At 34.6% G+C, this 27,522-nt stretch overlaps 1 protein-coding gene across 1 annotated transcript; it reads left to right on the top strand.

The window, feature by feature from the left end:
- Positions 1 to 27,500, top strand: LOC115447334 (ecdysone 20-monooxygenase). The gene is made up of 9 exons (XM_030174356.1): positions 1 to 229; positions 14,982 to 15,195; positions 16,341 to 16,539; positions 18,612 to 18,802; positions 22,295 to 22,490; positions 22,842 to 23,004; positions 23,368 to 23,601; positions 24,210 to 24,407; positions 26,034 to 27,500. Exons 1-9 carry the CDS (start codon positions 179 to 181, stop codon positions 26,136 to 26,138), a joined length of 1,551 nt encoding a protein of 516 aa, XP_030030216.1. The 5' UTR covers positions 1 to 178; the 3' UTR covers positions 26,139 to 27,500.
- Positions 27,501 to 27,522: the final 22 nt, after the last annotated feature.

Raw genomic sequence — 27,522 nt, forward strand, 5'->3', positions numbered from 1 at the left:
GTGTGGTGGCTCCTCAGTCGGTAGACACAGGTCCCGCGCGCCGCCCGCCGACTCCTGTGAGCTCTCACGATATCTAAATAAAGGGATTCTTATGTGATGTTAGTAAACAAAAAGTGTATAAATAAAAAAACCAGTGTGTTATCTTTGTCAGTCTAGCTGTGGATTTATATTGGTAATCATGTCTCTTCCGGGTGTTTTCCTTTTTTCATACTATATGAAAAACGTTTGGGTGAGTTTAACTATCACGGAAATATTATATTAAAGTTTCTTCAATCTATTAAAAATACGTTATGTTAATTAAATTTTAGTACTACGTTCGAACTGATACGGGTGCATGTAATTGCTAGGTGTTTGTGAACGATAGAGTTTTGCTATGATAATGATTTGTTGACATTCATGCATTTTAGACTTATTTAGCTAGTTGTAATGTTTTAACTTTTTTTTTGTTAATTAATTAAACTGAGCTTTGTACATGTTGTTGATTATATGTATGACGAAAAATAATTATGATTTTCAAAAGTAATCATCCACTGAAATAATTTATTGCATCCAAAATTGCATCAAGTTTACGGGTTATTGATGCGGTATAGCAAAAAAATTAAATCACTTCGTGAGACTTATAGTTTCACGGCAATAGTTATAAGTTCATTGTCAACTCAAATAAAACTTTTGGCAATATCAAATTCATTATTCTTAATCTGCTAATATATTCTAAATTTGTGAAATTTAATAACATTTATATTTTTTTAATTATACAATGATGTTATATCCCGGACACAGATCGAGTCAAAGCATAAAATGAAGATACGGCCACAAGTAGAAAATATACATTATTCAGACATATTTCTTGCGAATTATGAAGCGCTACGCTTAGTTTGCGTGTTTTGGAGAAGTTAAGGTGGAAGTTAATTTTTAATAGGAGTTTTTCTTTTAAAAGTGACGCGAAAACAATTGTATTTTGTTGCATTGCTAAAATAGACTTAGATATAAATTTAGCCATACAATATTAATTCAGATTGAGTGAAGATATAGAGCATTATACCTGTAATATTTACCTATAAATTTAACTTATGTAAGAGTTTGTTTTAGGAGTGTTGTGGGTCATGACTTGTAAGTCTAATTGCTAACATTATATGGGTGTCGTTAAGTAACATAGGTATCGAACAATTAGGTAAACTAAATCATTCATCCGTAAATAACCTCATGGTTGAAAGGTTTTCGTAAAGTTCATAACTTCCTTTGCGTTACGTATGTGTTATTGATTCATAGTTTTCTGCAAAATATATTACTGTGGTAATTAATCTTAGTGTTTAGATTTGCTTGCGTTTATTGTGTTACATTGCAATTTACATCCTTCAACAAATATAGGTAGGTCCTAATATATTTCGTAATTCGTAAAGGCGAGTTAAGTGAAGGGACTATAAATTTCTTTCAATATAAATTGTAAAATTTTATCAATGCATCGAATATGAGATAATTTATATAACAAGATCAATAAATTCTAGGTTATGTACAGTGCTTGTTGCCTGAGTAATTACTAATTACGAAACACGCTTATATAATTGAAAAGATCACACAGAGATCCCTAAGTCTACGAACCTTTTTTAGTATTGAAGTGTTAGAGATTTCACTTTCTACGTGTAGTAGTTTCAAAGTGCGATCTGATTGTTTGTCATTCTGAGTCCGAGTGCTTCCTATTGCCAAACACGCATGGTCTCCGGGAGTCGATGCGTGCGCTTGTCTGACCGCGACGTTGAATATTCAGCAGCATTTGCTCACTCATCGCAATATATTAATATTCAATCGGTCGCTAACTCCAGCCTCTGATTCAAGGTTGATTTTTTACTCAGTCCTAATTAAGGATAATTGCGAACGACGTTTTAAGCGATATTACCCGGTCTCGCAAGATTGCTTTAGAAAAGTGGGAACACTATTTTGCTCCACCTTCTAGTGCTATAAAGGTGAATTATCCGTAAAATTTAATTAATACAATCTGCTTGATATCATTTTTTTTTCTATTTGCTTATCAGGTTTGTTTTTGTTTAATTCATTGCTAAGCATTTTGAAGAGCGTTCGAATGTCCGCATTCGGCGTCATGTTTCACAGTTCATTAAACATTTTAGCCTACGCTGCTTAAGCAACTTCATTCATGTACATTGTATAGATATGTAATCTAAAAATATTTCACTAAAAACATTGCCTAAATAGTAGAGTGTTTTAAATTAAGTACTTTTTGGTTTTTCCAAACAATAATGTTTTTCTCAATCAAGCTTTTATATTTACTTTTTTTATATATTTATAAACACACAATACTATTCATTATCGGTGGATAGACATCGCATATATTAATATTATGTTTTTTTACTAGATAGTGCCCATTGTAAATGTGATGATAAACTTCAATGGGTTGCGTTCTATAATCCGCCATTGTTAATTTCAGCAAGACATGCCTGCAAAATTTTGGCAACTCTCGGCGTTCCACATTATTTTATAAGGACTGGTATTGGTAAAAAGAAAATTGTCACTACAACAAGCAAATTTTTGTTACAACATATAAATATAAAGAATTATTAAAGCGTATATTTATTAAACATTTAAAACTAGGCAACTAAACTACATCACAATATAAAGAAAGTTCTCTCCATTCCTACGCAATTCGTCCGTTTTTGTATACATTCGTTATGCTTTTGTATTTTCGACCTTCAAAACTGGTTAGTTGGTTAAAACTACCCCATTAGTATGATAATGGCTTGTCAGCTTGGCGCGTAAGTCGTCCCGCGCGGAGAAAATATTTTTGTAATATATTTTCCATACAAGAATGTAACTATACTTGATTTATGCTCGGCCATAGTTGTTCTTATATTCGAAAGTAGATACTCGTATTTCGTTACTTGTGATTGGTGATACGGTAGAGTCCTTTATAACAGCCCTGTAACCTACGTTAAGAAACGCAGTATTTTAATATAAATCTGTCACTTCTGCATGTTATATAAACTCAATATTCCTTGAGCCATGTGTGTGTCGCAGCTACTTATAACGTAATTATACTGGTGACAATTTATCCTTCAAGCTTGCGCCTAGCGCCAACACATCGTGTTGTTTTGCAAAATGGCTTAATACTATCACTGCCTGGACGAGCCAGGTCATTACTTTTTGCTTTACGCGCAACTAAGTATCAATCAACTTATGCATTATTATCTAACTCAATCAGTAGTTCGAGATGAGCCGCTCTATTGATTATATTTCAAACAGGCGTCATTTATAGTGCGCGTTTATTCGAGCGTGACGCTGAACATGTAGGTGTCTATCAAGCACAACCTTCCTTCTGCGCTCCGTACACACAAAAAACCGGACATTGCCATATAAACTGTTTAGTTATTTACTGCGTGTTATATATTTAATGTTATTCGTGTACGGGCGCCTTTCGTGTCCCTTAAGGTAACCAATAACCCTTGAAACGTGTTGCACGCCGTTTGCCAGCTGTGGGTCAGGCTGCAGGCATGTGTGCGTGATACAAACAAAATGTGATACAAGTTTGGTCTGAAATACTTTTTGTTCCAATATCGAGTCACAGTGTGGAAGTCTTACGAAGGGAAGCAGACGTATGCATAGTGTTATAGTGACACATATCCGATGCGGCGAGACGACCGGGACCGGTCGGCCTTCGGGCAAAACGAATCGCGCCGCCCTCTCGCCCTCTCTCGCCCTCGCCACTTCGGCGGCAGGGAAGCGCACTGTCTGTAACCACCTACAATCTCCAATAATACTCGTTGCCCTGAAAGTTCTTAACCTCACTGACGTCACGAAGGTTTCATTCAACTCATCGTTGCTAAGTAATTCGCTGCTCATTCAGTGAACACGCTTAAGACCTAGAGTCTACGCACTGGACTCTACCCTTGTAATCAGCGACAAACGTTAGATTATAGTTTGATATTTTGAATAGACTTTTGTTATTAACAAACATACAGCTTATAAGGCAACTATTTTGTAAGAAGAAAGTATTCTTTATTTTTTAACATTATTTAATCTTTTACCTTTTGCGCCTTAATCGATCTTTACAGTTTTTATTATTTGTAATTTTACGCTCGGCCTTGGCTCAAAGAATTCGAATACATACATTGTATACCTTGATTGTGGCAAAAGACAGTGCAGTTAAGTTTTACGATTTCGTTTTGTAACTCATCCCCTCGTAGTGACGCGGCGTATTATAAGTAGTAGTTGTTGTGTGATTTATCGAAGCTATAAATTTATTTTACCATTTTTTTGTTCTTTACATGATTTATTTTTATACACAAGAATCTTATAAACTTCCTACTTTAAAATTTTATAATAATATAAGTTAAGTAAAATGATAATATTATGTTGCATGTTGTTCAGAAAATACAATTTTTATTAGTATTGTTGCATCATATTAATGAGAAGGTGCGCAGTAACTGAAACATAAATATATATAACATTTAATGAGACTGTCATTCTACCGTACCGCTGAGGTACAAACGTATCAATGTGACGATATTCGTGGGATCGGTTTGCGATTAACTTAATATACTCTTGAAATAACTGAGATAAGCGGTACTCAACACTAATGAGTAGAAAATGACAAAATAATGTTCTGTCACGCAAGTAGCCATGGGTTCAGCGGCTCAGTGCGGACGGATATAGCCGCCGACACTGTTGTCGTGCTGTTGGCGGCACTGCTCGTATCATCATGTTACTTCTTTTAACATTCGCATCCTAAAGTTTAATTGTCTGCACATCTCGGAATGCTCCCTTTTGCTTATGTTTTTCAGTCTGGTCTGTACTTCGTTTGGGTATATTCGTCGGTTTATTTTAGGCTTCGTAAATTTAAAATCTTAGTGCAATTTTCAGTAATTATTATGTTCAAGTCTATGGTATAAGGTTAAATAGTGATAGCGGTTATTACGTGCACGAAAAGACAGACAAAAAACAACATATCATTTGAAAGTCGGTATGTCATTGATTTGTCATCTTATTAAATAAACTAAATTGTTAGCTATTAAGATGCGTCGCGATGCTTATAGTAGAGCGAGAAGTCAACTGCAACGTAATCAATTACCAGGGCAACTAGCCTGAATAAAGCAGGAAGAGTCGCTCGTATCATACGCAAGAAACTAATTACTTATATTTATCGCGTCACATTTATATTTATGTTGTTATTTTCATTATAAAAAATGAATGGTAAGCCAACGAATAAATAAAGTTTTAATATTTAAAATTGTCCTTTATGGTAAAGGCAGGGTTCGGTCATATAGTTGTGAAGGTTATATAAATGTCTGGTGATATTCTGATATTTTTAGTGAATTATCCTGAGGAATTATCTGACGACGGTCATATATAATAGCACGGTTGTCATCGCTTAGGCTCTGCTCTATAGTATGATGCTAAATTTTTAGAGCAGAATGCTCTATAAGTTGACCTTAATCTTTATGCCTCTCCTGAAATCTGTCACTTCAAGCGTACTTAACGTCTCCGTAATTTTTTACACTCCTAAAGATATAAGTGTATCGAAGATATAATAAATTTAAGACTGACCACGAATATTGGCATCAGAGCGTAGGTATTGTAGAGATACAAGAGACTGTTCACCATTAAAAATCAAACCAATCATGTTACTGATCACGTGGTCAATAAAAAAGTCCAGCTCTAAATGCATATTTAAAAACAAGCTTGATTATATTTGGTCATTATGAATACTGGATTGAAGTTGTTGCGCAATTTGATACTTTTAGTGTTTTGAACGCGTTTCAGTGTAGACTGAAAGTGACATAATTTTACTGTTGCGATTTGGCTCTGCTTTTGTTTTCGTAATCCCGATTTATCTTACCTCGAAGAATATTGTTACTTAGCGCTATAATAATAGAAGCCAGTGTCCAATTACGGAGATGTGAATTAATGTTTGTAGGTCGATTAATATTTTCATAAGTTATCATATTTGCTTATAAATAGGACATTTTTTTCCGGGCACTACAGATAATGTAATACTAATAAGTAATAAGGGAGTGAGTTACAGAAACATGTTTGTTATTACTGTGTTAATATCCTGTGGTTCGATGAAAGCCTACACGACATATATTCTTACGGTGTTGTGTGGTTATACGGTATATTATGGTCTATGGGTTATGGAACGACAACATATCCGTAAATGTTAAATAATATTTTATTTAAAATATGATAATAATTTAGAATGGAAATAGAACTCTAAGTACAACGGGATCGATTATCGGCTTTATATATTATGTATTTACTCCACAATTGTCTCATAGTCCTCAAGCGCCCTACAAGTCGATAAACACAATTTATTTTTAATATCAAACAGCAAGGAGAAATCGATTGACCGTTCATCAACACCTTGGAACAATACCTACTTCCTGGCAACGTTCGGCCTCCTGTCAGGGTTCATTCGATCGATTTTCTTTTAGGTACATTTTTCCTAGTAAGTAAATTCTTCCGTATTTATTGACGTGATTTGTTTACGTTGGCATCACCTATTTGTTTGTTATCGAACTTTTCCTATTTAAATACCTTTTAACCTTAATTCTATACGACCAATACTTTTCAGTAATTTTAATTATTGCTCTGTAGGGAAGAAGGAAGTTTATTCGTAGTGAGTTATAAATATTACATTTTTATATTATAGCCGTGGTATAATGCTGTTGATAACATTGGTAGCTAGGTACAGCGAGGGCATCGCTTGGAAAAACAGTTTCTTATCCAATGTCAAATGTTTACGGTTAATTGTTTGCCGACGACTGAATAAATATTGAAAAAGGAAAAAAAACTGCGACACATGTTGAAATAGACATGATAATATTCTTATAAATAATCTAGATTGCGGTGACAACGAAGTATTTTTTTTCCATGTGTCCAGACTTCAGATATCTTGCTCGTTGCCAATCAGAATTTATTAACGATTCTAAAAATATGGCAAGACCGGTGATATTTCAAAAACCTTATCTGAATTATTAGAGAAAAGTAACTATCTAATTAGGTAGATTATTTGAATTTCCGCATAATAAATAAAGTAACATTTAATGTGAAAACTCAAAGGCAGGTTTTTCAACATTTCTGTTTACCATTAAAATATAACGACATGCATATAACGTTCAACGGATTTACAATCATTATTATTGAAATAACATATTCGAAGTCTAAATCAAATTTTACGAGGTTTTTGACCGAAGAGGTTTTATAATAAAAGAGACATTGATAAAAATGACTATAAAGATACGAAATATTATATTAACTGTTTCGGGCATTTCAGATAACCCCCGCATGTTAATTGTTATGTTTTTAAGAATTGAGAAAAACTCTGAAGTTCATTGAGGATGTTCCTTTTTGCTCGTTACTAAGTTGTAGGGAAAGTACCTACGCAAGCCTGTTTTCATGACACTTGATAAATCGAGGTAGGGAGTAAATAACACCACTCCTTGCTTAGGCGGATAAATATTGAATTAATTTACTAATACATTAGGTATATTTTTACGATAAACAAGTTGAATGAAACTGTTTTTCCTTTTCTAGCTGTTTTAATATGTCTAAGTTTTCGACACGATTTTATTTAAAAATATATTGATTCTGTTAATATATAATATATATAATATACAGTTATTGAGGATATAATATATTCGATCCAACACCTATAACTTAGATTTAATTAGATTTAATAAAATGATATTTAGAAAACTTATTTTCAATTGCCGTCTAGTACGCTGCCGTGCTAAGTGCAAAAGCGGTATGTCAGGGGAACCTTATTTCAAGATAATCGAAGTTTTGTAAATATAGTTTTATAGTTTAGTATGTAAAACTGAGATAGAGAAACTCTTTTAAGGTTATTTTGTAACACGTTCTAAACAAGATACCGTTATTTAGGTAAGTTCATTGGCTGGGCATTTCTCTCAGCTATGTGACGACATAAAAATCAAGATTTTGATTTTTTTAAGATACCGCTTTTGAGTTTAGCACGAAAATACGGGTCATCCGTAATTCTTATTTTTAAAGTAGATAATCACACAATAGTTCAAGATTTAAGTTATCTACGACGCTCATATAGGTATAACATGTTAAAAGTAAAGCGGTAAACAGAAAGGTATCTTCGAGAAGAAATATTGTTATTAATAATTTAGATAATTTTCAAACCTATGCTGTCAATTGTTATTTTTGTCTCGATCGTGTTGACGACAAACAATTGGGTCAAGAAGATGTAAGTGGCGCATGTTAGAATATACTTAAATGTTAGTATTATCAGTAAGTAAGTATCGTGGTCAATTGAATGTGTAATTATTTGGAGTGATGTGGACTGTGGCCCTTACACGTCCTTGAAGGATCATTTGCCCAATACCTATACATACGTAATGATATGCGTGCGCCCTGCATCGATACACTGCGTATCACTACGTTTGTAGAACATGTCTTTGTGATCTTGTAGCAAAATGTAGAGCTGCTTATCTATTGAGGAAGGAAGACTAATGTGGGTTAGAAAAGTTATCCGAAAAGTATCGATTTAGAATATGCATTTATGATTTTTGCTCATTACCGTTAAGTTTTTCGGCTTATTGAACATGAGGTTTGACATGACGTAGTATGTTTGTATTGCTGTTTATCTTTTAATCTGTGGGTACTATTATCAAGTTGCATGGTGCGTTTTTATTGAAGTGCCCTTCAACTTGTTTAAGGTTCATGTTGTATATCAGTTGCACCTGATTCAACTTGTTATTGTTCACACGAAGAATCAATTTTTAATTCGCATAAACTTTTCAAGCTGTTTCGCCCACGTGGGAAACATGCTATGTCGATTTTATTTGTAATTAAAATGGCTGGGTGTAGGTTGAAACTGCCGTGTTCGTGTGTTACATTTATTTTTTGCCATAATTTATATGTTTTTAGATTGCATTGATTCGGTTGTAGTGTTGTAACGTAGAAAGTGATTGTAATCCCACTGAGATTCCTTGCTTTTCCGCGTGTTGCGCGCACTGATTAACACAAACAATTGGAAAAAACTTGGAAATTCTGTTTTGGCGTTTGTAACAGCACAATACAGGGTTATCAATCATGATTTTAGATATGTACCGACATGATTCAACACAAACAAGTTCATATAAATTATCTCAGTTGGAAACGTGATGCCAAATTTCTCGGAAGGTAGGTGAATGTATGATAATTAATAATAATGTGTGTGAGCGCAATGAACTCTGAAAATACATGTACATATTAACATATACCTACTATTTGTTATTCGGTTTATTTTTATAGTAGTATTAATGCCCATTTTACCTACTGTCCTCGAGTTTTAGCACATCCCTAACGGTTAATAATTATAGTAATTATTCGGTACGAGGAATGACGCCCTATTTTGACGTTGTGTCACCACAACCCTTTGTTGTGTGTCAACCATATGGGGTCCTTTGACGTTACGAAAAGGTGGGGAACAGGCATAATTCAAAGGGATATTAGGATTAGATTCTTAATGAATGAATACCAACAAATGTCCATTATGCTATGATCATTATTTAAAAATAATTTACTGATCTAAATCACTGTTCAATTTTAATTACTTATGACCATAACAAGCGGCAGATTATTTCCTCGACGCGGCCGAGTGTTCAAGCCCATAAAAACTCGATGACATAAAATTATTTTTTCTTGTATATGGGCCACACGCCTGTCCGACTGAAAAACCACCCTACGGTCCAATTATAGAAAATTACTAAGAGAAGACACGGTTCAAGTACCTTACACCGAGACGTCTGGATAGAAGCATGTTATGTCATGGCGAAAGGCGTTTATGCGGTATTTATAGACAACAAAACATTGATTTGTAAATAATCTTATAAATAATTTGCTGGCATTAAAATAAAGGACCCGTGATTACATATTGTGATATAATAAGTTAATGTTGCGCTGGAGATCTTGAAAAAATGTTTTATTCAAGGTCTATTTGTAACGTAAAACTAATCGTAATTTGCACATTATGTAGGTACCTAGGGCAATAATAATTATTGTACTGTGCTAAAGATACATTATTTATCTTAATGACTATTACCTTCGCCGTGAACTGGTAAACTTTATGAATGATTGTATAAAAATGACTTTCAATGAGAATAATGTCGTGCATGACACAGTCACATGCGCAGCACTCTCGTCTCAATTCTGATAAACCTAGCGACTATACGTCCAATCCCATATCTTCAGACGTGTTTATAAAACAAATATTTTAATATTTTTAGGTACAATTATATAATTTAGATAAAAAGGTTAAAACTTAAATATATAGACATTAGGTATGTTTTTGGGTATTTTCCAATTATTTTCACTTAGACTGATGTGAAGAACCATGTTAGCGCTAGTAAAGTAAAATTGTCTTGTGAAATCTCAAACATGATGAATCTTTTTAATTAAACGCATAGCTTCATGACTCGTCAGTCTCATACCGTATTACCGTTAAATTCCCATTTGAGTAACCCGTGCTTGCGAAATGGGAGACACCGTTAAAATGACAATAAAAACTCGTTCAGGCGGCTCGTCAGCATGCCAATACTTGGTGAGATAATTTCTCACATATTAAGCTGTCACCGGGTGCAGTTGAAGTGAGACGGTCGGCCGGCCGTTGACGTGCGCGCGCGCTGTGCCACGTTACGTAACGAGACTGTTACGCAAAGCCAATGTCAAGAGCGCAACGTCAACATTTGAGCCTTGAGGCAGCACGCAGCAGCATCGAGCTGCGCACACGCCTCTCGCCGCGGTGCGCTCGTATGACTCTTGCGCACGCAATGAAATGACGGGTCGACGCCCTCCACATCAAACATCAATTAAAGGCTTCAATATTTACAACCAATTACAAAATAAAGCATTACTTCAGTAAATAATTATGTAGAAAGAAAGCTTGGGTTGGATTAAAAATATGATAAAGTAATTGTCAAAAACTCGGTGTTGACTTCTTTACTATCAACCAAATAAACATTCGTAAATTCGTCTCATTCGTCTCTTCCCGCGTTTTGAATGCGCCCGCGTCACTTGCAAGTACCTACCAAATGTCAATATTATTAAAGTCTAATTGTATGTTTATAGGATCTACTGTTTAGTTGAGTTTTAGAGAAGTTTGAAATGTCAAGTTCCCCTGAAATAACTCGTTGATAGGGCGATGCATTATAAGTATAGGATGTGTATGCGGTAATCGATTACATCCCCAATCATGGCTGGTTGCGAGCCTATCACTGCGGCTCTGTTATGATTGGTTTCTACCCGATAAGTGGCCCCACGAGAAGCGTATTCCTTGTTCTTTTATTCGTATACATGTATTTGATGTTATGATAATCTATTGTTATTTTTATTTGCTGGAATGGCGATAATGTGTTATAGCTTAGGTAACTTTTAAGGTTTACGACTACCAAATACTTCAGTATATTTCTCATGTACAATTCCTGAAAGAATAACAAAAATTAAGTTAACAGATTAAATCTTACTTTTAACTACAATCATATGACTAGGCTCAATAAATTACTTGTAATTATCTTGCGATATTACCACTGTTTATTACTACACATACTATCAAAGTATAAGTTTATTTTTTTATTATGTACATCCCATGACGTTCCTTCAGTTCCTTCCATATCATTCTGTGTTGTGCGTTTATGATCCAACCTTGCCTGGTAGTGGTATTATGTTGTCCACCTATACCCTATCAGGAGGTACTGTTTTTTAGAATGCCAATATTAATTAAAATTGTATGTTGCTATAGGTGCCATTCTGTATAATACGGTATATATTATGGTAATAAATGATTAGAATTACTAAACTGAGTATCGTGTCTGATGATAGTAATGTACACTTCTAAATCAATCTGATATTTTGCTGTAGATAAAAAATATTTCATATGTAAATAATGTTCTCCATGTTTAAGTTCGCCGGTAATCGATATACTAATTACTAGTTTTTGCCTGCAACAGTGTTTGCGTAGAAGTCCTGTACCGTGGGAATATAGCCTAGCTTAGATCGCAGGCTATCACTTATTCACTAGCTAATATTTTAAAATCAATCGAAGTTTTTCTTTATGCTTAGAAATAACAAATTACAACTTCTACGTGGATTTGGTATAAAAATATGCGTTTAAAGTCACGCGTATAGACATTCTTGTTTTGGGGAACTGGTCTCAGTGGTTTACATTCCATATTCTCTAAATCGTCCATAGTAGGTATGTACATTGTACACATGTGATGCTGCGCGATGTATTTACATAAATAGTGTATCTGCTCTCTGCTCTTAGATTATAAGTAATTATTTAAATTAAGATAACAACCTTTAAATAAATTCCGATAATACGAAATGAATCCGTGTGATCAACACATTCTTTAAACTAAGTTACATTTATTATTAAGTAATTAATATATCACTTACATAAATCTAAATAAGTAATTAAATTTCAGCATTGCGTTATTTTAGACACCGGAACACCAAAATAGAACAAACCGCAATTCATTTATTTGGCTATTCGAGTTCATAAAACAGTAAACGTAAAAATTTAAATGCTGGGACTAATTAATGCAAAAATATGGAGGCATTGTATCCTGTTGTTCGGACGATAGCTTTAAAAATCGCTTTGGTAACGGAGTTTACTTAAATGTACGGCAGTAAAGTTTATCTGTATTGTTTCTTTAAGACTTAAGATTTTGATTTTAGATGAACTGACGCGTTTGAATGATCAATCAGTAAAATTCTATCTTGCTAAAAAATAATAATATTATGTAAGCGAAGGAGCTAAAAATGGCTGAATGATTTCCCAATACAGTAAGTCAAGATAAACATAAAAGAAATGAACAATAAAAAATACATCGCAGTCGCAGATACATAGCCTCGTTATAGTGCGATATTTTTCTTAACTTGTTATCGATTTATATCTATAATTTTCCCGAGTCGTCGATACCATTATTTTTCTAATCTTGTGATATTAGTAGAACAAGTACATTGACAGTATAAGTTCAATGTCAATGCTAGAAATAAATATGTTGATGCGCAATAATGTTTCTTTCTGTAAAGATTATTTTATCAGCATTATTAATATTTGTTTTTTAAACAACTAGTTTACTTTCGTCTAATAATTAATTAAAAAGATAAGAATAGGAATAATCCATTAAGAGAATTATTATCGGATTATCTGCATTGGTACATCATCTGTTTTCATTATTAGTCTAAGTCCATGGATCCAATGGTCATACTTGTGCAACGTAGTATATCGCACCTTGATGATTCAGCAATTTTTGTATTTGTATATTGTATCAGTACTCATTTATAAACATGTCGAGTCTGTATTTAATAAAACTGCGTACTTTACTTTAATAAGGGTACTTTATTATTTGATTTGATAATGGTGCCAACATGTGGTCTCGTAGACGCCTTTACAAGCGTTACCTGCTTATATTTCTCAGAAATTTACTCCTAAGTAAAAAACCTGCAAATCCTTGAAGTTAATGTGATGCGAAACTTTGTTCCGTGTCCTGTTACCATATTTGATTGTCTAAAATTTCATGATTGTTTAGATCACGATATGCTCAAAAATGTAGACAATAAACCAGTTATAAAAATTACGTTTTATGATATTTCAAACTTACCCACCTCAGGGAAGATAGCCCATTCATGTTGTAAACAAAACTCGATCTTCCACTACAAAATTATGCTAGTTATGATGGATGAACATTTCTTTATATACTCCTACACTTACTATGACATTTTATGAGCGTGAAATAAGTACGACAATAAAACAATCATCAATCATCATTCTTTGTCGATTTAGATCCCCATCTATCATGGGGAAATTTCTACGTCCATATGTGTATAACGGTAGAGTGCTTAGAATTGATCTATCCAATGGAATTATTATGTACCATTTCCTACCACCATGATCTATGCGAACAGACGAAACTGGTATACACAAGCATTTGTCTATTGACGGGATTGTGTTCAAATGTCTGCAATTTTTAACTTCATGATAATTTAGTTGAAAGTTTACTGTTCGCTTACAAATGTCGACGGCTTGTGTTCAAATGTCTGCATTTTCGCTTTGGCTACTGATAATATTTTTAAAATCCATAAAAAGCCGTTGACTTTAATGATAAGTTCCAGAGTACACCAAATAAGGAAGCGATATATTGACATGCAAAATAAACATACAACATAATTGTATGATATCTTGGTTAAGCCTGTACGGCGCAGTGGACGATAAGCGGTTTGCCAAATGGGAGCCACGGTTTCGGACCCTTAAATGTTTATATGATCCAAAGATACAATGTGCACGTTGGAGAAAAACAAATTGCTTAATTGGTTTGTGATATCAAATTTGAAAAACTAATGTTTAAAGGTTTGTTCATATAAGTACATTTCGGAATTGTAGCATCAAGAAGAGGAAGAAATTGAAAAAAAAAATCTCTTTTTCGAGGAGGTATTATAGACTGTCTATTCCTTGACATTAGGCAGCTCCTCATAAAAAGAACCTTGGAAGCAAGAATTGAATAAGAAAGTGTTGAAATTGAAGACCTGTCTTACTCCCCTATAATTTAGAATCGTCATTCAATACTTACTCTTTATGTCGTTCATGTATTGTGTGTTCACACACAGGAATTATTTATTAATTACATTATAATTGTTACTAGCAACAACAACAAATTTGTGTGTGCCTGGCGTATAATTTATTATTTATATGATGTTCGATTATAATTGACTGCCTAAGTGGTTTAGTTTCGTATTATTTACGTACTGAGGTTTCGGGTTTAGTCTCCAATTGCGGAAAAGATATATTGAGTTTTCCTTTCAGTAACAGCTCGGAATCTGGAATTACCCTCTTACACAGGACCTATAAAGCTGGCGAAATGCAGGTGTCACTTAATACTTCTAGCTACTCCTGAAAAGAGAAAATAGACGTAGTCATGTAAGAAATATGATTTTTTTTTTCTATATAGATCGTTTGTTGACAGAGCACCCCGACACCGCTGCTGGACTGGTCATGTGTCCCCACATTAGTGTTGCTGGTTGCCCTTGTGGTGGTAACTGTCACAGCGGTGTTGACTCGGGCAGTGGACACCAAAAATCCCTCTCGGCTGCCAGGACCACAACCATTGCCGTTTCTTGGCACGCGCTGGCTCTTTTGGAGTAGGTACAAGATGAATAAACTACACGAAGCTTATGAAGGTAATTGACATATTCAATTTGTATGCAAATATACGTGTTTCGTCTTATAGAATCATTGATTCGTGATAACCTTCATATTAATGTGTTAAAATAAAAAGTTGGCCAGTTCACCAAAAAATCACACAAACTATTGTCCGTTTAGAACTCTAAATCGCGAAGTCACGCTTCACAATTTAAGTATATTGCTTTCGATGACGCATTTTAGATATAAAGGGTTTTTTTTTATAAACTAAGCCAGTATTTAGTTCATCATTATTGGGGTACGTCGCAATTCACAATTTGCGTTTCATTTTGAATCAACAGATTTTGAAATCTAAAACCAAATTTGAATCACTTATATGCAAAGTAAGCGTTCATATGAATGACTCTCCTTAGTGAAGGGGCCCGCCAAAAATAAAATAAATGAAAGGCAGTCGGGGGCCAACCTTAAATAAACCCCAAAGGATCTTAACATACTTTGATCCCATATTGTCCGAAGCTTGCTTGATGAAGCTTGAACAAGCACAAAGAACTATTAAAATTTGTTTCAAGGTCGAAAGACACGATAATGGTCTGAAATGATGTACCTATACTTTGTCAGGTTTACTCGTTCATGTATAATTCTTTATAGAATTTTAGTAGTTAATTGGTTTTGTTATAGAACTGAAAACCATGACCTATCCAAATGTAGGACAGTTATAAATTGTCTATGATAAGTTACATTACTAATTCAAACAAGATATCTTATCCTACTAAACTTAGACCTTATCTAGAATAGTGTAAATCTTGAACTGCAGTTCAATTGCAATTAGTGTGAATCATGAACTCTAGTTTAATTACTGCTATGAAATCTAATACGAACTTAGAGTTTAGCTAGTAATTATTATCAATATCGACAGATTTAACTCGTTGTACTTATCATTACTAAAACTTATCTTCAACACATTATTAGCTATTTGTTTTAGCCCGTAATATTGTTGCTTAGGTATAACTCGTATTCGGGAGAAGTCATGCCTTCATGATTGTTATTTAAACAAAATTATACAGGTATATCTTCATATACCTGTATAATTTTGTTTAAATAACTGCAATAGGTTTTTGGGCTTTTCCATCTGAAGATACGCTTACAATATACTCTATCGTGACAATAAGAGATTTGCACGCAGATATGTTCAGGCGATATGGGCCGGTGTTCGCGGAGACCACGCCAGGAGGAGCCACCATAGTGTCGATAGCTGACCGGGAGGCGCTCGACGCGGTCCTAAAGGCACCAGCGAAGAGACCGTACCGTCCCCCTACCGAGATAGTACAGGTGTACCGCCGCAGCAGGCCGGATCGATACGCTTCCACAGGACTCGTTAATGAGTTAGTATTGATTTGTATTTTGAAGTGAATTGCACCTATCTTCGGTCGGCAATAAAATGGATATAAATAAAATGTACATGTTTAGGATTTGATTCGGTATGAGAAACCATAAAAATTTGATGTCGACAATTTAAAAACATTATGTTTTTTTTGTCGTTACTTATGTTTACTTTTAACACATGTTTGAGTATTATTATTATTGAGTATTATTTTATTTAAAAGTTAAGTCATTAGGCAATAGAAGGAATAGGTAGATCATTTACAATTTGACCTATTTGTTTGCTTGCACTAACTTCTATGGCAAATCAGAAGATTAGTTTTGTCTCTACTCCCTTGACCTTTGAAAATGTGTAATTTTATACTATACCTACATTATAGTATAAAATTATACTTTTAAAGTACAATAATTTTAATTAAAAGATCGAAATCCTCATAAATATCGATGTGTCGCATTACGTGACAAATAAATATGAAATAATGTAGTATTGCGTTGAAATTCGTACCTACTTCATTTTTATGACTATTGAAATGGTGCAACTAAACCAGTAAACAACACTCAGAATAACAGATAAAAGTTTGTTTTTCCATATTGACGATCTTTAGGGCCATCATTCTCATAATGTAGGGTCAACTTGCCCTTCACAATGTTCTATATGTCATTTTTGTATTTAACTACGTATAGCACATCTTACAGACGTATATAATACAAATATACAAATACGTATCGTATTATGTATAAACGAACCGAATTTATTTGTTACGAAATCTCGGGTAAGTTCTACATAGACGCAGGACTTGAAATTCGTAAATTTTTCTAAAGGGTGAATTACGGCTATGAAAAGAGATTACATGGGTGTTGGAAATTCATATTTGTCGAATTTTAGAGGATGTGAAGTTAGAAATAAAGAATGTTTTTGTAACATCTTAAAATTATTATGTTAGAGTAATACTTTCCACTGTCCAAACTGAGGGTGCTAATAATCCACTTTAAATTCATCATGTCATAAAAATGTTGCGTGGCACCATAATAGTGTATTTTCGCAACGTTCTCTTATCTAACATATCTATTCATTCATAACAACAGCTTGACCTCGTGACTAAACGAAAATTAAGTACTTCTTGTGACCATTTAAAGGCCATGATGTTTTGACAAGCTTTTATATTTGCTGGTCACGTCGAATCTAGACATTACTGCGCGCCGAACTCTGCGCATAGTTTTTTATGGTTATAAACTTGGCACTTCCTGTCTGCTCTGTTGTAATCATTGATACGTGTTATTTGGAACTTACAGGTTTCGATTATGAGGATATATATACTTGTGTTTGTATCTGCTGATATGATAATAAACTACAGAGTTATATTAACGTAAAGACACTACCGATATTTTAGAATTGTTCGCTAGATCATGCAGAAATTGTAAAGACTTTAGAATATTCGTAAAATTTTCCTGTATTTTATGTTCTTGTAATAATTTATTCATATTATCAGTGATCTAAAGATTAAACACCTACTATCCACGCTTTATAAGAGATATGGACTTGAAATTGACTAGTTTATATTCTTATTTTGATTTTAATTCTTACAAGTTTATTTAGTCCCTTTATTCCATATTGTGATATTGAGCAATGCAACCATAGTTCGGCCGCTAACACAGTTTCCTTACATAATCTTTACCGTTACAGCCAACGTTATCTTAAGGCTTTGGTACCGTTGCATCTACTACAACTTATTAGCAACATTCTAATTCTACCAAAGAGTCGTTTCATGTTTCATTAAAGGTTTCATGTTTCTAAGGGCTGATACTTCATTTATTTGATAAAAGTTACACATCAAATAAATTATACCTAACCTATGTCTTCTAATACTTGTTCTTATTTTCCGCATAGAACTTCATTTTTTTTTGTTTGTGTATATGTATACTAGTACAGTGATATATTTTTATTCTGTGAGTACCTTTCTTTATCATATGCTTGACAAATCGACCGTAAAATTAATAAACGTAAATTTGTGTGAAACTAAGATACAAGTATAACTGTAGTTCATTTCACAGTGGGTGTCTTGGTATTTTTCAGACAAGGTGACAAATGGCTTCACCTGCGTCGTCATTTGACAGTTGAACTAACGAGTCCCAACACAATGCAGGGCTTCATGCCTGAACTGAACAGCATTTGTGAAGATTTCTTGGATTTGTTGCAGTCCAGTCGGCAAGCTAACGGCACTGTTCACGGCTTCGACCAGTTGACCAACAGAATGGGCTTAGAGTGTGAGTGATTGCATTTTTTTTACCTAAATTACAACGATTTTATTAAAGTATTTTCCAGAATTAAAATAAACTACTTATTGTTTGTAAGTGACTTAACTACCAGTGGCGAAGGGTAAAAATTTTCAATAGCTAGGAAAAAAACTGTCTTAGGTCACCTATCGCGGCTAATTTAAAAGAAAACAAAAAGTAAGATAAATAAACCTAAACGGAATGCCGGTAGGAATCGGACTGTATGGACGCTTTGCCACTGCTAACTACCTCTCTATATTCGATAAACTTCAGTAAGATGGCAAAAGTAATATAAAATCAATAATCCTTCAAACTCCTACGACGGTTTGCGCTAAATATAGTTTCAATTCAAACAAGACCATGCGCCTCGGCAGTTTTTTTAAATCCTCAATCTTTTTTCTACGCAAAAAGTGAACGTTATTTTTGTCAAACACACTTATCGTACAAACTGAGGCACATGAAGTAGATGTCCGCAGATAACAATGTTTGTGTGAACATCATATTTGGAACCGTTGCGTTGGGAAGCAAAGTTCTACGTGACTTCAGATAACGACAGTATACTTTCAATTAAACCGTTTTTATTTAATTCCGGTTGCTATTTATTGGCAGTGATGACAATTGTACCAAAGTATTTTATTTGGTCAAAAGAAAGATTTATCTGACACGTTGTAAACTTGCTCGTGTCAAGTAGACTCGTTTAAGTGGGTTACATGTAACTTTATAGTACCACGCTTTTGTGTTGGAACGTAGCAAATTTTTCAGGAAAGTAGCCATATTGGAATTGGCATTTTGCAACTGGACTTCCATTAAAATTAGACAAAATAATCTGCTAATATTATAAATTTATTGCATGGATTTTAAGTTGGAATTCTGCCTAGTTTGATATTCTTTTTGGTGTAAAACAAATTGTATATAAAATCTCTGAACCGTTTCAACTTTATAAAATGCAATATAAAGACATAAGTTCTAATTTACACAGTTCGGTTTTGACTCGTGCGTTTGAGCTTAATCTCTCATGAATTGCGTCGCACATAAAAATTGCTCTAAGAACTATGATAATTTTTATGTGATTACTATGTTTGATTACATTGCGGGATAAAAGTAATAAATGCGCTCGATTACAGACGACAATCTCACAAAAATTGAAACGTAATCACATTTACATAGATAACAATTACAAAATCCGCGTGACTTCAAGTTCAAATAAGATTTACGTGTGGTATACGCACTCATTATACTAGTTAGGTAATATAGCTGTATACAAACGCTTCATTAGAACCGTTGAAGCATATGATATGATAATATTGACAAGAAAATGGCGTGTTGTCCACGATAAGGGGCGGAATGTGGGTCAGATATCGTAGAAAATAGCGTTAGGCCGACGTACCCGCATGCGTTTGCAATTTGCAAGGAATGCAACGTTAGATACACATTGTGAAACCGTAGACGACAATGCTCTGAACACTGTGTTTGTATGGTGTTTACTGCATTCTGTATTGACGACTACGGAATGTGTAAAAATGAAAGGAAATACTAGTTTATAAATGTGTAACAGGCGTTAGGCTGTATTGAATGTTTACTTTTTGAGAAAAATTCTGAGCGTAATATTTTTTTTTATTAACAAGTTCACAAAATGTCTTCATGACTTCTTTTGCTATTTGTCTGTAAATTTATATTGGAATATTATTATGAAGCCACAATATTTCTGGTGTTCATGAAATGATTGTCACCGTTTGTTGTTTAGTTTATCAGATGTTTGCATGCGCAATTTCCTTTTCATACATGACATAATGAAATTACAATAACTTTCTCTAGGACAACGTCAAATTGAAATTAATTTATTATTATTAGATGTATTTTATAGGGGTTCCTGATTTACTTAGTGACATAGAGATAGCTTTGATAAATTTGTGATATATATAATATAATCTTATATAGAAACACGTTTGTGATCTAAAAATTTTACTTTATTGAACTGGTAGAGCACTTCCGGGAACTTCATTGGCCTAATATTAAACGTAGATAAAATTATGACACTTGTATCCCACAGGGGTATACATAGACTATGAATTAACACACAAGTAAAACAAAGTAAATTAATTAAGTTCCTTGTAAATTTTCAAATAAATTTTATTCGACGTTATCGTATTTAAATGCTATTGTTTGATGACCATTTATTTGGGCGCATGGAATAGAGAGTGGCTTATTTGGTCGGCTTATACATTTATATTAAGAGTAGCAGATATAAGTTATAGTTGAAAATAGTGAGGTAGTTGATTCGAATTCGCACTAGAGCATATTTGTACGAGACGAACATGTTGGGCTTCTACCTAACCATAGGTCATGATATAGGTGTATATTTTATCATGCCTTGTTATATAATTGGATTTTTGTCTATCACGAGGCAACTTGCAGTTTTCCTGTTCCTCGTCGCTCTATTCTGGTTTGATTTTTGTCGAAATATACCTACTTATACATTAACTGTTGAACAAAGCATCCATTGTTAACAGTTTTTGCATTGAACGTGTTATTTAAGATACCTAGTTACTTATTTAGGTGCCTTTAATGTAAATTTTATACCTGACGAGTAAATTATGATTTCGCTTGCATAAAATATCTTATGAAATTTGACCGGAATACACAATAACACGGTGTAAATAGGGATAACAATAGCCTATACGTTAATCAAGGACTTGAACTCTGTATGTTAAATTCAATTAAAATCGGTTTCCGCGTTTACTTCTAAGTTTTGACAAACATCAAAACATCTTCCCAAACTTTCGCATGTCGCAGGATTGAAAATTGTTCATGTACATAATTAACGTTACTTTTCGAGATAAATAATTAAAAATGATTTCGTATAGCAGTATAAGTAACCAACACACAGATTATTGTTATTATTAAATACATGAAACCAGTTCCACAAACTGCACTGTAAAAAATATTATAAAGTCCATTGCACACTACGGTAATCATTCTTGTATCAGAAGCTCCAAAAATATATCGGCTTTATCTCAGTACTTAGTGACGCTGCCTCTCCGTTTTATAATCGAGCGCTTATGCGACGTGATAAGCGTTCCGATGCGACTACGAGAGTTGGGAATGTGTCCTTGCACTTATAAGCTTAAAGGGTTATCTTTGAATGTTATTACATTAACGCAGGTCAATTGGGCATTCATTTATTATCCCTGAACGAAAGTACTGTTTAAGTACCGTTTAATGCATTATGTACCTAAATACTTGGAAATTTTGGTTCTCTTTTTAATGTGTTATTGCTTTAAGGAGTGGAGATTGTACAGCGTAATGTTTGTGCACGATATCTTAAAAGTATTTATAAATGTTATCTCTAAAGTACCGTTTATTTTAAGAAAGCTCTTTATAAGGCATATTTTTGAAAGTATAGCGATTTACATTTAAGTATATTATAGTATCACGATTTAAGCCCTTTAGTGAGCATTATGAATATAAATAAATGTTGTTTAGCGGTATGTGGGCTGATGCTCGGTTCGAGATTGGGTTTCCTGGAGCGGCGCATGTCGGGTCGCGCCGCTACCCTCGCTGCCGCGGTGAAGACGCACTTCCGAGCCCAGAGGGACTCCTACTACGGGGCGCCTTTATGGAAATTCGCACCTACCACACTGTACAAAACATTCGTCAGAAGCGAGGAGACTATACACACGTGAGTCATAAATACTTCAGTTTTGACACCCTCTCCCCTTATATACTTATTTCTGTCATTTTAATGAAAGTCGGAAATAGTCTGATATTGCGAATGTGTGAACAGTGATTTTTTACCTCCAGATGAAGATGTCTAAAGCCCTTCTGTTATCAAGAAACTACGATCTTCTAGTTATAATAGATTTATCAAATAAACAAGACGCACGAAGAAACTTGTACTACGTAAACACATTAAACTCAAAAAAATGTGCTGCGCAGTAATATTGTTAACATTGGAAGAGATATATTGTATATTATCTATTTGAAAGCAATAAGTAATAATAATAATTAATTTGCCATGCAATATGGGCAGGGTAGTATCCGAGCTGATGGAAGAGGCCAAGGCGCGTACAAACGGTTCGGCCAAAGATGACGGCATGCAGGAAATCTTTCTGAGAATACTGGAAAATCCAGCTCTAGACATGCGAGACAAGAAGGCCGCTGTTATTGATTTCATCACTGCTGGCATAGAAACGGTAATTCAATTGTTTTATTTGGCAACTTTATAAATGGACTCATTAATTATGTACTGCAAGTAATTATACTGTTTTTATTAGAACACTTATCTATATGTCAGGTATTTTGTGTTTTTTTTTGGTATGGCGAAGTGTCTACACTGCACTTGATAATATTAATTATTGGATAGTTTCAAATTCAAATATAATATAGATCGACAAGTGAAGTTGTGTCCTATCATGATCGCCACGTCTGTCTGGCATATTTTGCTAATTGCCGGCTGGACTTATTGGAGACACAGTCTTACTGCGAACCTAATAAATTGATATAATTATAGCATTTGAATATGACAAAATGATATCAACATTTATTTGTGTTCACAGTTAGCAAACAGCCTAGTATTCCTGCTATACTTGCTAAGCGGCAGGCCGGACTGGCAACACACGATTCGTTCCGAGCTCCCTTCATGTTCGCGACTGAGCGCGGATGATTTGTCGGCGGCGCCGTCGGTGCGGGCCGCCATTAACGAAGCCTTCAGATTGCTGCCCACCGCGCCGTTTCTAGCCAGATTATTAGACACTCCTATGACGCTCGGTGGACACAAATTGCCAGCCGGGGTAAATATAGCAATTAAATCTTTTGTAATGTTTTTACTGTAAGCCTGGCCAATTTCTCTTCGATGAATTTGTGGATAAAATTATTTTTATGCATTGATATACTTATCGCAGTTTTATTAGTTACAATAAATGGTTTAGCATCGAATTTTGTACAGATGCAACGATTGCTATATTTTCGTAAAATGTCTACATACCACGTGTCGTAGCTATTTTAAGTATGCTGTATGATAATAAATAATAAATAGCGATTGCACAATGCAGAATGTTGGCTCCTGGTTGGGTCCGCGCTACTGTTAAGACCGCCACTGTGTGACTGGGATATTGGGGGGTCATGTTATACATGAGCCCCTGATTTCCTAGCTACCCCACTATGCACCTTGTATTTGTATACAGCAGCGGCGAAAGGTGAAATTTTTCTAAAGGGAACCCGACACAACATATAGGTACTAATATACATGAATGCGGTCTCCAAATCCTTTTAATGATAATTTGATTTTACATAAATTCTACATAAAGGCAAGCCGACAGGAATCGGGTAATATGGACCCTTCGCCACTGGTATACAGTATGATTGTACGCACAAATTGATTCTAATAATTGTCGGGCAGACGTTTGTACTGGCCCACACGGGCGCCGCGTGCCGCCGCGAGGAGAACTTCTGGCGCGCGCACGAGTTCCTCCCGGAGCGGTGGAGCAGCTCGCGCCAGCCGCACGCCGCCTCACTAGTGGCGCCCTTCGGCCGCGGCCGCAGGATGTGTCCCGGCAAGAGGTTCGTCGAACTTGAACTGCATCTACTGTTAGCCAAGGTAACATCAATTTGCTTCTTAATTTGTCGTAAGATTGTCCACTGTGTTAAGATCCACTCGAATAGCAACCCTACACGAAACCCGCCATAATGGTCCATCTATGTCCTGGATCAATGTGTGGTTTTGAACAGGCCGACGTAACTGTGTCAACTAGCGAGGTATAATCATCTGTCGGCAGTCGATACTCTTAACGCCATTCCATTTACCATTAGATGCATTGGAGTTACATTACCATGCCCGTAAAGAACAAAAAGTTGGATGAAAGTAGTGATTATTAAGTAAGTGTGAAGTTGAAGAAATCTGAAATTTTAAGTCATTTTTTACTTGGATCAGTCGTCGGGTCTATTGAATACCAAATTCCAAAAATCGTACATGAAGCTTATGGTTACTGAAGGTAACGAATTATATCATTCATCTTACTAATTTCAGAAAAAAATATAAGTGTTTGAGCACCCAAAGCTGCATTTAAGAGATCAAATTTTAGATCCATTTAAGAAAACACGTGGCATCATTATGACATAAAAAAATCACAAACAAATAATCCACATTACTAAAGGTAGATTTGATCGCGGCCATAATAAAATCCGAGCTCGTAAAAAAGATGTTTTTATGGAGCTTACACTCGGCGGGATGATCTGATGTCATACACGTCAGTTTAAGACTTCACAGCTAAAAATAGAACAATCGACACAAAATAACAAAAACAGATGATAATGGGCGAACAAAACAAAATGCACTCGACTTACATAATATTGCATTGATACTGCGCTAAAGTGCTTGGATTTTATGACATGTTTATTACCAAAATAAATTTATGGTTGAAAGCTCGTGTAGTTAATTGACGAAGATGTATAAGACAAAACCAAAATTCGCATAAATTAAATTTAATGATCTTGGAGAAAATATCCGAAATTTACACATTCGCCTACTCCTTTTATAAACAATGGGGTAAGCAGAGGTGTAACTAATGAACCCACTTTCCGCCATGTGTTATGTGATAGGATTCGAGTCCATGGCCATATCGGGTACAAATTCCATATACCAGGCTAATATTAGTAACAAAAAACTACATCACTCTGCTGGACTCGGGAATCGAACTCGAAGCTTCGGCAGGGTAGGGTCCGAAGACAAGACGTCTTGTTAACGTTATTTAATCATCATTTTATTGTTTTTCATTTGCGTTAACTATTGTAGAAAGGCGTCTTCCACGGTCTAAATTTCACGTGACCAACATTATTTTTACTTTTTGTTGTACATATTACTCACGACTTAAATTTTTTTTTCTAAAATTATTTTATGTACGGACACGGAAATCTATCATTTCATTATATGTAAATGTTTGTGCTATTCTAAGTCAGGTGTAAGTCGGTAAAATATGTTTCGAATTCAAATCCGATTGCGTAGATCAAATATCATCAATGAATTTTGCCTAGCAACATATACGGGGAGGAACAGCGATTAGCGTTTTTTAACATCGTGGCGCAGAAACGGATTAAGATAAGAATATTGTTTATGGGGATTATCAGGATGAGGATAACCTACAGCGCAACCCCTAGATAGGAAGAAATATGTGTTAACGTAGAGACGACTAATACGTTTTGAAACTGTCAATCTTTTTTGTTACAGATAATGCAAAGATGGCGAGTGGAGTTCGACGGCGAGTTAGACGTCCAGTTCGATTTCTTACTGTCACCAAAGTCCCCCGTCACGCTGCGCCTCGTTGAGTGGTAGAAGTTCACATATCGTACGCACCCGTTCCTATCCATCAGCGCTTATTAGTTTAGCATACATATAAATGTTGTACTGTAATCAGTTACTTAAAAGTTTATGCTGCATTTATACCCTTAAGTAATATCTGATACACATTAATTTAACTATGTTTATGCTTTCATATCGTCGAAGTTTTGTTTTAAGTCATATGTTATGAATTTATTGCTCAAATCGTTAAATAATTACACTATGTTTTGTAATAACTTACCTACATAGTTTATATATTATTATTGATACAACTAACATATTTTTATATGGAGAATAGTGCAACGAATCAAAGCAGGCGTTTTAAATATATACAAAATTAATATTTTTTGTATTGAATGAATCGGAATTACATTACAGGGTATTGGCGGACTTGCTCAAACTGTGCACTGCTTCGTTGTTCAGGAATAAATGTTCACAAATTATTATATAAGATGGTATATTGTACGTTAATATTTACATAGTATACCGAACTAGCGTATAGCTCCACGATTATAAAATATGGCTGTGTTAATATCAAAAAACATATTTATATGAATGTTATAACCGTGAATACCTCTTGTTATAAGACTGCATATTGCCAGCGCACGCATTTGTCAGGAATTTAACATAATATTTATACGTAAGTTAGCATTTACAAATAGAAGATGCACCGGGAAGAAGCAACATCGTCATCTAAGAGAATGATTTACGATTTCTGCGGGCTCGGGCTAATAAAATTAGGATCACCCGTGAAACCTGTTAGTCGACCGAAAAAAATGTCGCATTGTGCGCTGGGGCAAACTGGAAATTTGTAGGGATGTCGAAACCGCGTCCCGGCCACACCCGGCGCCCCTGCTCTCCGGCTTCAATCCGTGCCGTCAAATTTGTTAATCCAGTTCTCATTGCATGGAGAAGCCACAGTGGAAAGGCGTAGCAAAAGGCTTGGCCTTGGAAATCAACCAGTGATCTTTTTTAACCAGTGAAATACACCCTAGACGTTATTTTATTTAAACTGTTATGGATTTTTTGATCGGTCAATGTTTACTTTCACTGGCATAGATTATTTGACGTCAGAAATACGTCTGATTCGGCCACTTTTGACCAGAGAAATCATTCCATAGTGATTAAGTTTATGAATTAGATTATAATAAGTGCAGCTTCTTCTATTTATATTCATTTGAGTATAATTATTTAGAATTCCTTTAATTTGCGATGTTGACATTACTTTTTTAAGGGAGTCGATCGTTCCATGATTGTTAGCTTTTTATTTGATATTTTGTTAATCACCTTGTATAGCGTACATATTGTTATAAATATATAATTTTTGTAATGGTAATGAAGTAAAATACGAATGAATAAAAATATTAAAGTATATTAA

Source organism: Manduca sexta, chromosome 6 (genome assembly GCF_014839805.1).
Source record: "Manduca sexta isolate Smith_Timp_Sample1 chromosome 6, JHU_Msex_v1.0, whole genome shotgun sequence".
NCBI lineage: Eukaryota > Metazoa > Arthropoda > Insecta > Lepidoptera > Sphingidae > Manduca > Manduca sexta.

Coding starts and splice junctions, on each gene's coding strand:
- LOC115447334 (XM_030174356.1), top strand. CDS start 179: ATGTCTCTTCCGGGTGTTTTCCTTTTTTCATACTATATGAAAAACGTT. Junction 230..14,981: donor ACTATATGAAAAACGTTTGG/GTGAGTTTAACT, acceptor GTTTGTTGACAG/AGCACCCCGACACCGCTGCT. Junction 18,803..22,294: donor CAACAGAATGGGCTTAGAGT/GTGAGTGATTGC, acceptor AATGTTGTTTAG/CGGTATGTGGGCTGATGCTC.